At 45.0% G+C, this 12154-nt stretch overlaps 1 protein-coding gene across 1 annotated transcript in view; it reads right to left on the reverse strand.

Annotated features, from left to right (window-relative positions):
• Positions 1–12154, reverse strand: part of PXDN (peroxidasin) — a 120566-nt gene that overhangs the window by 39889 nt on the left and 68523 nt on the right. The window contains exon 4 of the mRNA XM_083178468.1: positions 8922–8993. Within this exon, the coding sequence (XP_083034594.1) occupies positions 8922–8993 (72 nt within the window). The remainder of the gene's footprint in view (positions 1–8921; positions 8994–12154) is intronic.

The following is a 12154-nucleotide window of genomic DNA, read 5'->3' on the forward strand; positions in this document are numbered from 1 at the left end:
ATCATTCTAAGTGCTGACCACACGAGGACCCACCTTCTGTTCAGTGTTAATTTCGTCTATGAAAGTTTAGACAAACTATTTGTATTCAAAAAAAATTCGGTGACCAAAATGTAATGATACCCAAAATAGGAGTTTAACAATAAAAAAAAAAAAAAAAAAAAATAAATAAAAATATTGACTTAATATTAGTCCATATTGACTTGACGAAAATGCTGCAATCATTTACGTCTGGACACCCCCAGGTTGTATTTTTCGAGTGACTGATTTATTGGTTCTTTAATTAATAATACTGTATTTCATACAGTTCTACACATCCTCTTTGGCCCTAGATTACAACAACTCCTTGTCATGAGAATCACTCAGCTTATGTAGCTAGCTATTTAGTTAACATTAGCTAAATAGAGATATATTGTAATATGCATTCTTACTAATTTTTTTTTTGCCGTAGACTAGTATTATACTGCTACTAGTTACTTGTATCAGGCAGGTTGTATTTTTCTAGTGATTTATTGTATTCTGTAATTATTTAAATTAAAATGTTTAATTCTAAGACGATTGTGGTCTTGAATTGATGTTTGCAGAAAATAAATGACCTGCTGTGAAGGAAATAGCATTTGTGTTGCACTTGTTTGATACCTAGATTACTAAACACATAGTGAAAGGTGTACAAAGTATTCAAGGGAATGATAGAGAAATGTTTTTTAGCAAAATCCAATACAGTATCATTAAACTGCAAAGCTATGGCTAAATCATTGACTAAAATTAGACTAGACTAAAATGCTAGTCAAGATCCACTGACAGGTTGTGAACATATATCAATATCAACTCTGAGGTGAAGTACCACCAGTGACCACTAGAGGCCACTGGACAAACAAAATTACTACTACAGAAAGTGAAACCAAAATTATCTGTTTCAAGGCGGCAAACTGGATATGTAGAGAGGGTAGTGTCTAGATCCCATGCAGTTTAGGTAATTTTCCCATCATGCCCTGGGTCCACGTATACCTGGAGGGGGAATATAAATCTGTGGCGAGCGAAGCGAGCCACCGTGCCCGAAGCGTGCGAGCGTAGCGAGCCCGCGAGGGTACAATGCTGCAAAAATAAAACAAAATAAACGACACCTACATGAATTACACATAAATTTAAAAACGTTGTGAGGGCATCTAACAACTTCCGCCCTCACTGAACGTCACTTCCTGTAAGCTATACTGCATGGGAACTAGTCTCTACCATGTAGAGAGGGCGCAGTGAAGACAGATTGGAGGGAGGAGCGGTGCTTGTGTATTATCACGGCGCCCAATTTCATCTAAATCGCATACGATATCACATCCGATTTACGGCCGATTTGATCTGCGATGCGATTTTGCGTCCGATTTTCGCCCATTTCCTGCCGATTTGCATGTTATTACATCCTTGGGTACTTGTGTACTAGCACGCCGCCCCGATAATTAGTCGCACGATTTTTTAATTGCATTGCATGCCGTACACCCGATGGCATGCGATGCGATTTTAACTCCTATTCGATATTAAATTGTATAAGCACCCCTAATGGGTGCTTACAATGCTTAAATGCACCCCCATGCCACCTCCAAGTATAAACGTGAACCCGAAGCGTGGCGAGCGCAGCGAGTCCGCGAGGGGTGGCGGTACGCGTCCTACGACCTTTTCATACTGACACTATCCACGTCGGCGTGGAGTTGAGAATAGAAAGTGTGGCGAGCGCAGCGAGCCACCGAGCCCGAAGCGTGGTGAGCGGAGCGAGCCCCGCGGATACCTGTGAAGCCGGCGAGGGGACGCGTATACCTGTGAAGGTATACGCGTGCACTCGCCACGCTTCGGGCTCGGTGGCTCGCTGCGCTCGCCACACTTTCTATTATCATCCCCACGCCGACGTGGATAGTGGGGGTATGAAAAGGTCATAGGACACGTACCGCCGCCCCTCGCGGGCTCGCAGCGCTCCCCACGCTTCGGGTTCATGTTTATACTTAAGGGGTGGCATGGGGGTGCATTTAAGCATTGTAAGCACCCATTAGGGTGCTTATTTATCGCATGCATGCAAATCGGCCAGAAAAAGTTAAAAATCGGCCGGAAATCGCATCCGATTTTTGCATGCGATTTGCGGCCGATTTTCGTGGGCACCGTGATAATACACAAGTACCGGAGGAGCAGATAGGGACTAAGCCGTCATTTTGACAGGCTTTTAACTAGTCAGCCTATAAATAACTGAAGCATTAGAGAGCACTGTGTAAAGAGCAGTATATAATATGCTATCACCTACAAAAACGAAACGATCTAATTCACTCTTTTGGGCTACTGCAGTGTGAGCGCTAGTCAGGTGTAACAAAGATGAACGAGTTATTTCATCTTGTTACACCAGATTAGTGAAGGCATTATTTTGTACTGCATCAAACTATAGGAGAAAGGAATGTTTCACGTGTCCAGTTTGTCCCGACTAAGAACAGGTGTCAACACTGTCAGGGGCAAGTGCAGGAGTTTCATGGGGAAAAAAAAAAGACAAACTGCCACGTTACTTTAAAAGGCATATAAAAAGGCATAGCTCTATCAATAGTAGAAACGCGGAGGAATGTAACAAGTCTTGGAGATAGATATATGGAGAAGTTTCTGAAAGCATCCAACCAGCTTCGAACTGTCATTTCAAATACTGTGCTAGATAAATGCCAGAAGTGGATTGGTTACTTCAGGCAAACTACACATTACCTTTCTCCAAGGCCTGACACAGTACATCTCCCTTACAGGGTAAATCTACTGTGCTGCAGAAAGGTCCATAACTTTATATTTATGTAGGCTTAACATAATAATGTCCCTCTAAATTGGGTCACTCCTTAATTACACAGGCTCACTGTAAGGGAGATGTACTGATTTTCATCGGCTAGAGAGACTTTGTCATCTAAGAGCCTTTAAAAAGGGACAGTATGGGAAGCCTATATCTAGTGTATACACAGTAGTGACGATGCTCTGGAATAACAGTTTGACTCTGCAGCTGCTGAGCTTACTGATAACATGTGGAAGGCTGCCAAATGTGACAAACATGGGGAAGGTAAATTGCAAATGACATGTTCTGTATTATCTCAGACACAAATATCTTAAAGTGTCTGGAGACACAAAGCATGCATTGTAAGCAATACACAGGGGTATTTTTGGGCCGGAACGCACCGGAACGCCGTTCCTGCAGTTCTGTTCAAATATGTCCCCAGCAGGAACGGCGTTCCGGAGGTTCAATTATGGCCGCCTCAGCTGTCCAGCAAAAATGTATGTATCCCCGCCGCAGCGGCCTGGTTGATACGCAGCGGCTTAGTGAGTTCCGCCCCCTGCCCTCCGACACCATGGATGCACGCACATGACGTCCATGGCGCGCATCCATGGTGCCTCAGTCCCGCCCGCAGTGCCTAACTCCCGGGACGCCGAGACTCCCGCCCGCGTGACTTCTGCAGGGACGCGTTCTCTCCCGCCTGCGGACCTGCTGGACACCCGGCGCCTGTAACAGGTCTGCGCACCGTGCACAGCCTGTTTCCTCCCTGATCTCCCACTGCAGTACCAGCCAGATGGGACTCTGCTGGACGGGACACAGAAACTCCAAGACCCCTGCTGAGACTGCCTGCCCTAACCTGTGCTTTTCTGGATCTGCAATTCACTGGTATGTAGAAATAAAGGTGTATAATGGGCATCTTGGTGTTATGCATAATGGGCATCTCTTTGTGGGCCTTTTGTATAATGGGCATCTCTGTGTGTGGCATATGGTATAATGGGCATCAGGTTGTATGGCATATGTATAATGGGCATCACAGAGTGGGCCATATGTATAATGGGCATCACGGAGTGGGGCATATGTATAATGGGCATCACGGAGTGGGGCACATGTATAATGGACATCTCTGTGTGTGGAATATGTATAATGGGCATCACGGAGTGGGGCACATGTATAATGGGCATCACGGAGTGGGGCACATGTATAATGGGCATCACGGAGTGGGCCATATGTATAATGGGCATCACGGAGTGGGCCATATGTATAATGGGCATCACGGAGTGGGCCATATGTATAATGGGCATCACGGAGTGGGCCATATGTATAATGGGCATCACGGATTGGGCCATATGTATAATGGGCATCACGGAGTGGGCCATATGTATAATGGGCATCACGGAGTGGGGCATATGTATAATGGGCATCACGGAGTGGGGCACATGTATAATGGACATCTCTGTGTGTGGAATATGTATAATGGGCATCACGGAGTGGGCCATATGTATAATGGGCATCACGGATTGGGCCATATGTATAATGGGCATCACGGAGTGGGCCATATGTATAATGGGCATCACGGAGTGGGCCATATGTATAATGGGCATCACGGAGTGGGCCATATGTATAATGGGCATCACGGATTGGGCCATATGTATAATGGGCATCACAGAGTGGGCCATATGTATAATGGGCATCACGGAGTGGGGCATATGTATAATGGGCATCACGGAGTGGGGCACATGTATAATGGACATCTCTGTGTGTGGAATATGTATAATGGGCATCACGGAGTGGGGCACATGTATAATGGGCATCACGGAGTGGGGCACATGTATAATGGGCATCACGGAGTGGGCCACATGTATAATGGGCATCACGGAGTGGGCCATATGTATAATGGGCATCACGGAGTGGGCCATATGTATAATGGGCATCACGGAGTGGGCCATATGTATAATGGGCATCACGGAGTGGGCCATATGTATAATGGGCATCACGGAGTGGGCCATATGTATAATGGGCATCACGGATTGGGCCATATGTATAATGGGCATCACGGAGTGGGTCATATGTATAATGGGCATCACGGAGTGGGCCATATCTATAATGGGCATCACGGATTGGGCCATATGTATAATGGGCATCACGGAGTGGGCCATATGTATAATGGGCATCACGGAGTGGGCCATATGTATAATGGGCATCACGGAGTGGGCCATATGTATAATGGGCATCACGGAGTGGGGCACATGTATAATGGGCATCACGGAGTGGGGCATATGTATAATGGGCATCACGGAGTGGGGCATATGTGTAATGGACATCTCTGTGTGGAATATGTATAATGGGCATCACGGAGTGGGGCATATGTATAATGGGCATCACGGAGTGGGGCACATGTATAATGGACATCTGTGTGTGGAATATGTATAATGGGCATCACGGAGTGGGCCATATGTATAATGGGCATCACGGTGTGTGGCATATGTATAATGGGCATCACGGAGTGGGGCATATGTGTAATGGGCATCACGGAGTGGGGCATATGTGTAATGGACATCTCTGTGTGGAATATGTATAATGGGCATCACGGAGTGGGGCATATGTATAATGGGCATCACGGTGTATGGCATATGTATAATGGGCATCACGGAGTGGGGCATATGTATAATGGGCATCATGGAGTGGGGCATATGTATAATGGGCATCTCTGTGTGTGGAATATGTATAATGGGCATCACGTTGTATGGCATATGTATAATGGGCATCTCGTTTTGTGGCAGGGGCGCGCGCTCTCCCGTCCGCGGACCTGCGACGCATTCTCCCACCTGCCAGCCTGCCTAACAGAGGACGCTCCCCCACCTGCTGCCCTGACCTGTGGAGTGCCTTCTTCCTCCATCTGCCTGAGCAGTGAGCCCAGTTACACTGGATTCTGATCCTGGCTGCAATTGTCTGGTATGGAGAAAGAATGTTCTACAAATTTGTAATGCAATTTTATTTTTTCTCACTACGGTTACTGTATAATGGGAATCTTGGTGTTATGTTTAATGGGCAGCATCACTGTGTGGGCCTTGGGTATAATGGGCATCTCTGTGTGGGCCTTATGTATAATGGGCATCTCTGTGTGGGCCTTATGTATAATGGGCATCTCTGTGTGGGCCTTATGTATAATGGGCATCTCTGTGTGGGCCTTATGTATAATGGGCATCTCTGTGTGGAATATGTATAATGGGCATCACGGAGTGGGGCATATGTATAATGGGCATCACGGAGTGGGGCATATGTATAATGGGCATCTCTGTGTGGGCCTTATGTATAATGGGCATCACTGTGTGGGCCTTGGGTATAATGGGCATCTCTGTGTGGGCCTTATGTATAATGGGCATCTCTGTGTGGGCCTTATGTATAATGGGCATCTCAGTGTGTGGAATATGTATAATGGGCATCACGGAGTGGGGCATATGTATAATGGACATCTCTGTGTGGGCCTTATGTATAATGGGCATCTCTGTGTGGGCCTTATGTATAATGGGCATCTCTGTGTGGGCCTTATGTATAATGGGCATCTCTGTGTGGGCCTTATGTATAATGGGCATCTCTGTGTGGGCCTTATGTATAATGGGCATCTCTGTGTGGGCCTTATGTATAATGGGCATCTCTGTGTGGGCCTTATGTATAATGGGCATCACGGAGTGGGGCATATGAATAATTGGCATCACAGAGTGGGGCATATGTATAATGGGCATCTCGGTGTGGGCCATATGTATAATGGGCATCTGTGTGTGGCATATGTATAATGGGCATCTCGGTGTGGGCCATATGTATAATGGGCATCTGTGTGTGGCATATGTATAATGGCCATCATGGTGTGTGGCATATGTATAATGGGCATCACGGTGTGTGGCATATTTATAATGGAGCATCACGGTGTGGGGCATATGTATAATGGGAATCTCTGTGTGTGGCATATGCATAATAATCGTGACGGATTGAGGAATTATGTTTTTCTTGTTTTTTTTTTTTTATGTAATGCCCCGCCCCTTTTGTAGCTCCTCCCATATCACCGCCCACTTTCTGCCCCCGCCCACAGTTCCTGAACCTATTTTCCTACAAAAATAGCACTGGCAATACAACAACATAAATCAGTGTCTATGGCCACTGAACAACAATGTTAATGGTTATAAACTGGTGAGGTGTTGTTTAACCCCTTGAGTGGTTTTTTTTTCCTATGGCAGGACAAACCCACCAGGGCAAGTTTGTCCTGCCCCAGAATCAGCACAACAGGGGCAACCGCTGCCTTCTGCAACAGCCTCTGCATCTGTGGAGGTGGTGACTGGCGGGGTGTATGAGCGGCAGGGGGAGGGGGGGAGTTGCCTCTAGAGGTGCCAGTGGTGCACAGCTGGAGGTACCACTGGTGCACACGTACTTATCACTGGTATGCCTGGAAATTGTCCGGGAAAGCCAGCTCCTGCAGTGCTGCTCAGGCAAGCATACAACCAAAGTGGTTAAATAGGGCAATGGTTAATGGGTCACTCAGCAGCGGTTTCAACTTATGTGCTATGTTCTGTGACAGTCAGTGGTGCGCCAGTCTTATTTCATACATAAAGTATAAAGAGGTCTATAGCCAGCTTCCAATCATTGTTTTAGCAGTCTGTAATATCCCAAGATTGAGCTGCATGTATATCGCCAATGACAGCATACTCCTGGAAGTGGCCACTAAATATAAGATTGCACAGTGTGTACGCACTATATTATTTGACCTGAAACGCATCATGTGTGCCCAGCTTAACGCTAAGGTTTAATAAATAGGTAGCTCCAGTAACTCTGACCTCGAAAGACAATTAATTGGAACAATTCAATTCTTGAAGATGTGATTATGATGTTCTGAGAGACCTACAGTCCCTTATTAATGCAATAACCAGCTAAAACCCAGGTTATTGTGGTGATAACATGGGTTGCGGTTTAGAGAAAAAAGGTTATTAAAGAAAAAACCCCAAAAAACTCTGGGATGAAGTTCTCTCCAAGCGTCGACAGAAGGGAGAATACGCACCTGCATAAAGTGTTGGCGGCGCTGACCAAGGAAAATTAAAGTGGGCCAGAGAATAATCGCAGTGGGAATGAAGTCTGTCTCAGGTATGACCGAGATAGGAACAGTGTTCCAAATTCTGGGTAAGACCTGGAATTTTGGTGAAAAAGTGGTACTACTAGGCATTCACAATAAGTCTGACTGGTGGTCCCACTTCTTCCCGGTGCACACAGCAATACATATGCATTAGAGGGGAGATGCTTGCCCTGATATGCCATACGGGGTTGCTTCAGGTAGGTAGCTCTTAGTGTGGATATATTTGAGTAAAGATCCGTTTACCATCATGTGGCTCCTTGCTAGTTAATCAAAGACCCAAAATGGGGCAACATGGGTGTGGGGTGCAGGGCCCCTGGATTGGTCTGGCTGGATGGCTCTGAGAAGGGACATCATTACATTCTACCTAGCACTATCCTTTTCACTAACACTATTTCTTTAATATTTTACTTACATTCATTATTTTTGTATAATTCATCATTATTCAATTTTTGTATATAGTTTTTTTCACTTGTGTGCTGCTCTGGGCTTTCTGGCTGGTCCTGATTTTTGGGTTGACCGCACCCTGCACCTAGATATAGCAATAGGGACCCCCAATACACAGAGAAGCCTGATTCTTCATACATCTGCACAAATATATGTAACCAAGATCTGACTTCTGTTATATAGCGTTTAAATCTGGTTACGGATATTCAGTTAGCTGGGTAAAAGCATGTATTTTTCTCTTATTCGGCAATACATACAATGTGAAATCCACGTAAATTCAATCCCACAATATGGGCAATTTATTTTACCTCCCAGGTCCTATATACACACACACACACACACACACACACACACACAAACTAAAACTACAAACCGAAGACCATCAAAAATAAACAAAGCGTAACAATAGAAATGCAAGCAAAAACAAAGACACAAATAGAACAATTCAACATTCAATATTAGGGAGGGAAAAAAAAAACAGAAAAGAATGGAGGACATTTCTTAAGCGCTATAGGAGGGAGAAGGTAAATAAAGGTGTTAGCATAACCATTTTGAGACAACTACACAAACAATACAATGGCCACTTACAGTTGTTCTAGAGAGGCAAGTCCTTTAAATGCTTGCCTGTCAATGGATTGGATTTCATTCTTGTACAAGTAGCTGAAAGAAGAAACAATCAGCAGGATTAGTATACGGACAAAAAGCAGCAATGAAACTGAAGAGGTGACAATGAGCATTAACACATAAATGTGGGCCTAATTCCTATAGAGAGGACATGTGTCAGCTGAGATTACGGCACACGGCTAAGAACTAGCAACAACACAGATGTGATAAGTAAGCCCAGGATTCTTAGAGAAAGTATTAGAGTAGGTAAGAACCTAACATAAATAAAAAAATTTTTTTAAGTGTAATAAGTTTTTATGGGACCTAAAATGACTGACTGACTGACTCTCTGGATGTTAGTCTCTAATATTTTCTATTTTGACTGTTAAGCCCCCCCCCCCCCTCCCCATACACATCTGTGACTTCTCCCCTGGAGAAGTCGCAGCCGATGCCCCTTATGCCACCCGGGAGCTTGTAATCCCATTTCCCGCTGTCAGAGTTGGAGGTTAGATGTTCAAGCAGTTCCGATCTCTAACTCCGATCGGATGCGTACAGAACACCTGCAATGTGGCCACTTCTCACTCAATTTCTCGGCCAGTTCCATTAAAACCGGGTGAAAAGTGTTCAAATCGGACAAGTGTATGGCCACCTTTAGAAACTAAAAAGACTGAATTCTGTTTCTTAAATTGAAACTATATAGATGTACTGTGGAAATATGTGGAATAAGTAGTTTTTATGTTATTTATACAGTATATACAGATGTGTGCTGCTACAGCCTGAGTAACGTAAGTTGTAAGACTGCCGGCTGCACCCAACAAAGTGACATCTCCTGTAACATGATATGTGCCCCACCCATCTCCTGTCACAGTGTAGGATATGGCAGTCCACTACTCCTGTGATCAAATCGGGGGTCGGGATGCTTAACCAAGCCCCCTCGTACAAAGCCACGCTCCTTTTTTAGGGGCTGCCACACCAGATGTGGAGGGGACACCACCGCATATCTGTGTTCTAAACAAGGATACGTTGAACGATTTATTTATTTTTTTAAACAGTGCATACATTTTTAAAACCTATACAATTCCATACCTCCCAACTGTCACGATTCCGTCGGGACAGTCCCGATTTTCGGGTCCTGTCCCGACGTCCCACCCGCGGCAGGCATTGTCCCGCTGCGGGGGAGTGGCAGTTGGGAGACCCCCCAATGTAGTAGAATAGACGCTGTTGCGCATGCGCACAGCGTCTATTCTCGTATGAAAATGAGGTCGCGGCTAATTAGCATAAGTCGCGCCCTCATTTGCATACGCCACGCCCCCTTTTCGGGCTTCGCCGCGCGAGTGTCCCTATTTCTTCACATGAAAAGTTGGGAGGTATGCAATTCTAACAGATTAAAAAATATATATATTTTTAGTTTTTTTAGATACTAAAAATCCAGGGCTTAGTGATAAAGGCACAGAGTTGACATGAGACACTTCAAGCAGACACAAAAGATACTTATAAAACAATCACAGTCATTTGCTGATTACATAACAAAAACATAGAATGAAGAAAAAATGAAATAAAATAGAAAGTTTTAATATGACCTCTGGCTATAATTTACATTTCAACATAAACAGTGAGGGTGAGACGTTTGGACTAGACTACTAGTTAAGGAAATAAACACATTTATAAATACAGTATTTAAAAGGTTTCAGCCAGAAAGTTAAGTATTAAGGTCCCTAAACACCTGTCACAACCGATCCCCTTTTAGTTCTTATGAACATATGACGCAGAAGGGATTTCCTTTACAGAGATGTTGCACACCTTATCTTGCCGGGGGCTGGCGGAGGGGGGCAGGGTTTCCACTCCACACAAGTGACCTTTTATATATCTCAGTCACCATCAAGCTGTTTCAGTGTCCGGACCAGCCTCAGCATCACAAAAAGTGGATCTCCTGGTTGACGATCCGGTCGAGACCCTCATCTGCTTTCAAGGGAGCCAGTGCTACAAACATCCCAGGCAAAACAAACACAGGAGGCTGCTTCCTCCATAAAGCCATTTTTAACAACCTTTAACCTGCTGCCAGGATCAAGCTATAACAACGAGGCACAACTAGGAACGGACACTCAGCTACAACAGGTCATTTGACCTATTGGTGACTAAACACATATATAGACCACTATGTATGTATATTTGTATCCATTTTATTCTTAATTAAAATTGTGTTATATATAATTCATAAGGTATTCAGTTACTCATTGTCACCAACCCATATAGTGCAGTTATATCCCCCCTTTTTTCCTCATTACATGTATACAGGGCCGCCAAGAGAAATCCTGGGCCCCGGTACAACAACTTCCTGGGGCCCCCACGGACAGAGCTCCCCGCACACTCTGTCGACCCTTGTAAGTTCCACTTACCTAAATGCTCATTGCTATGGGCTTCATGCTTGATGCCAGGGGTTAACATGCTCTTTGCCATGGTATTAACCTGCTCTGCCCGGGGTTAACCTGCTCTGCCAGGAGTAAACTCCCAAATCATGTGGCGGGCTCTCAGCAGGCCCTGGAGTCGGAGAGCGGAAGGACCTCTGTGATGCTGCTGCCCCCATGCCGGCCCACGTCCGCACTCCCAATGCCGCTGCTGAAAAGTTAACTATGGCGCACTCAGACCCAGTGCACTCGCCACCAAATAAAAACAAAACTGTGTGTCCAGACCCGGGCCCCCCTGACAGGTGTCTAGCTAACAGGGCGATATTCAGGGAGGACATGTCTATGAAACCCCACTGTGAGACAACCATTTGTGCCAATGACCGTGTAGGTGCTTAATGGCACCGATAATGACGACCCCTATAAAAACCAGCATACATCATACTGGCGATTATGTACGCATTTAGTTCTGCACATGCAGTTACAGCCGATTTGCGCTCAAATTAACACCAGCCGTGGCAATCGCTTTTGAACTAGAGCCGAAAAGGTTCATCCTGAATTTCCCAGGACCTTGTTCCCCAGCTATCATTCACTAGTTCTACAGACATATAGCGGCTCATTATGTTCTCTACATCATGAAGAACATGGCCCATTCTACTATCATAACAAGACGACATGTATGAATTGGTGCCTGAAGATCATTGTAACAAAACAGCTACAGTGACTGAAGGTTCTAATAAAAACATATGCATTATTTCCCGTAATGAACATAAAGCAGTTAAGAAAAAAGAAGAGAGCGTGAACTGTACACTCATT

Source organism: Crinia signifera, chromosome 3 (genome assembly GCF_055691185.1).
Source record: "Crinia signifera chromosome 3, ASM5569118v1, whole genome shotgun sequence".
NCBI lineage: Eukaryota > Metazoa > Chordata > Amphibia > Anura > Myobatrachidae > Crinia > Crinia signifera.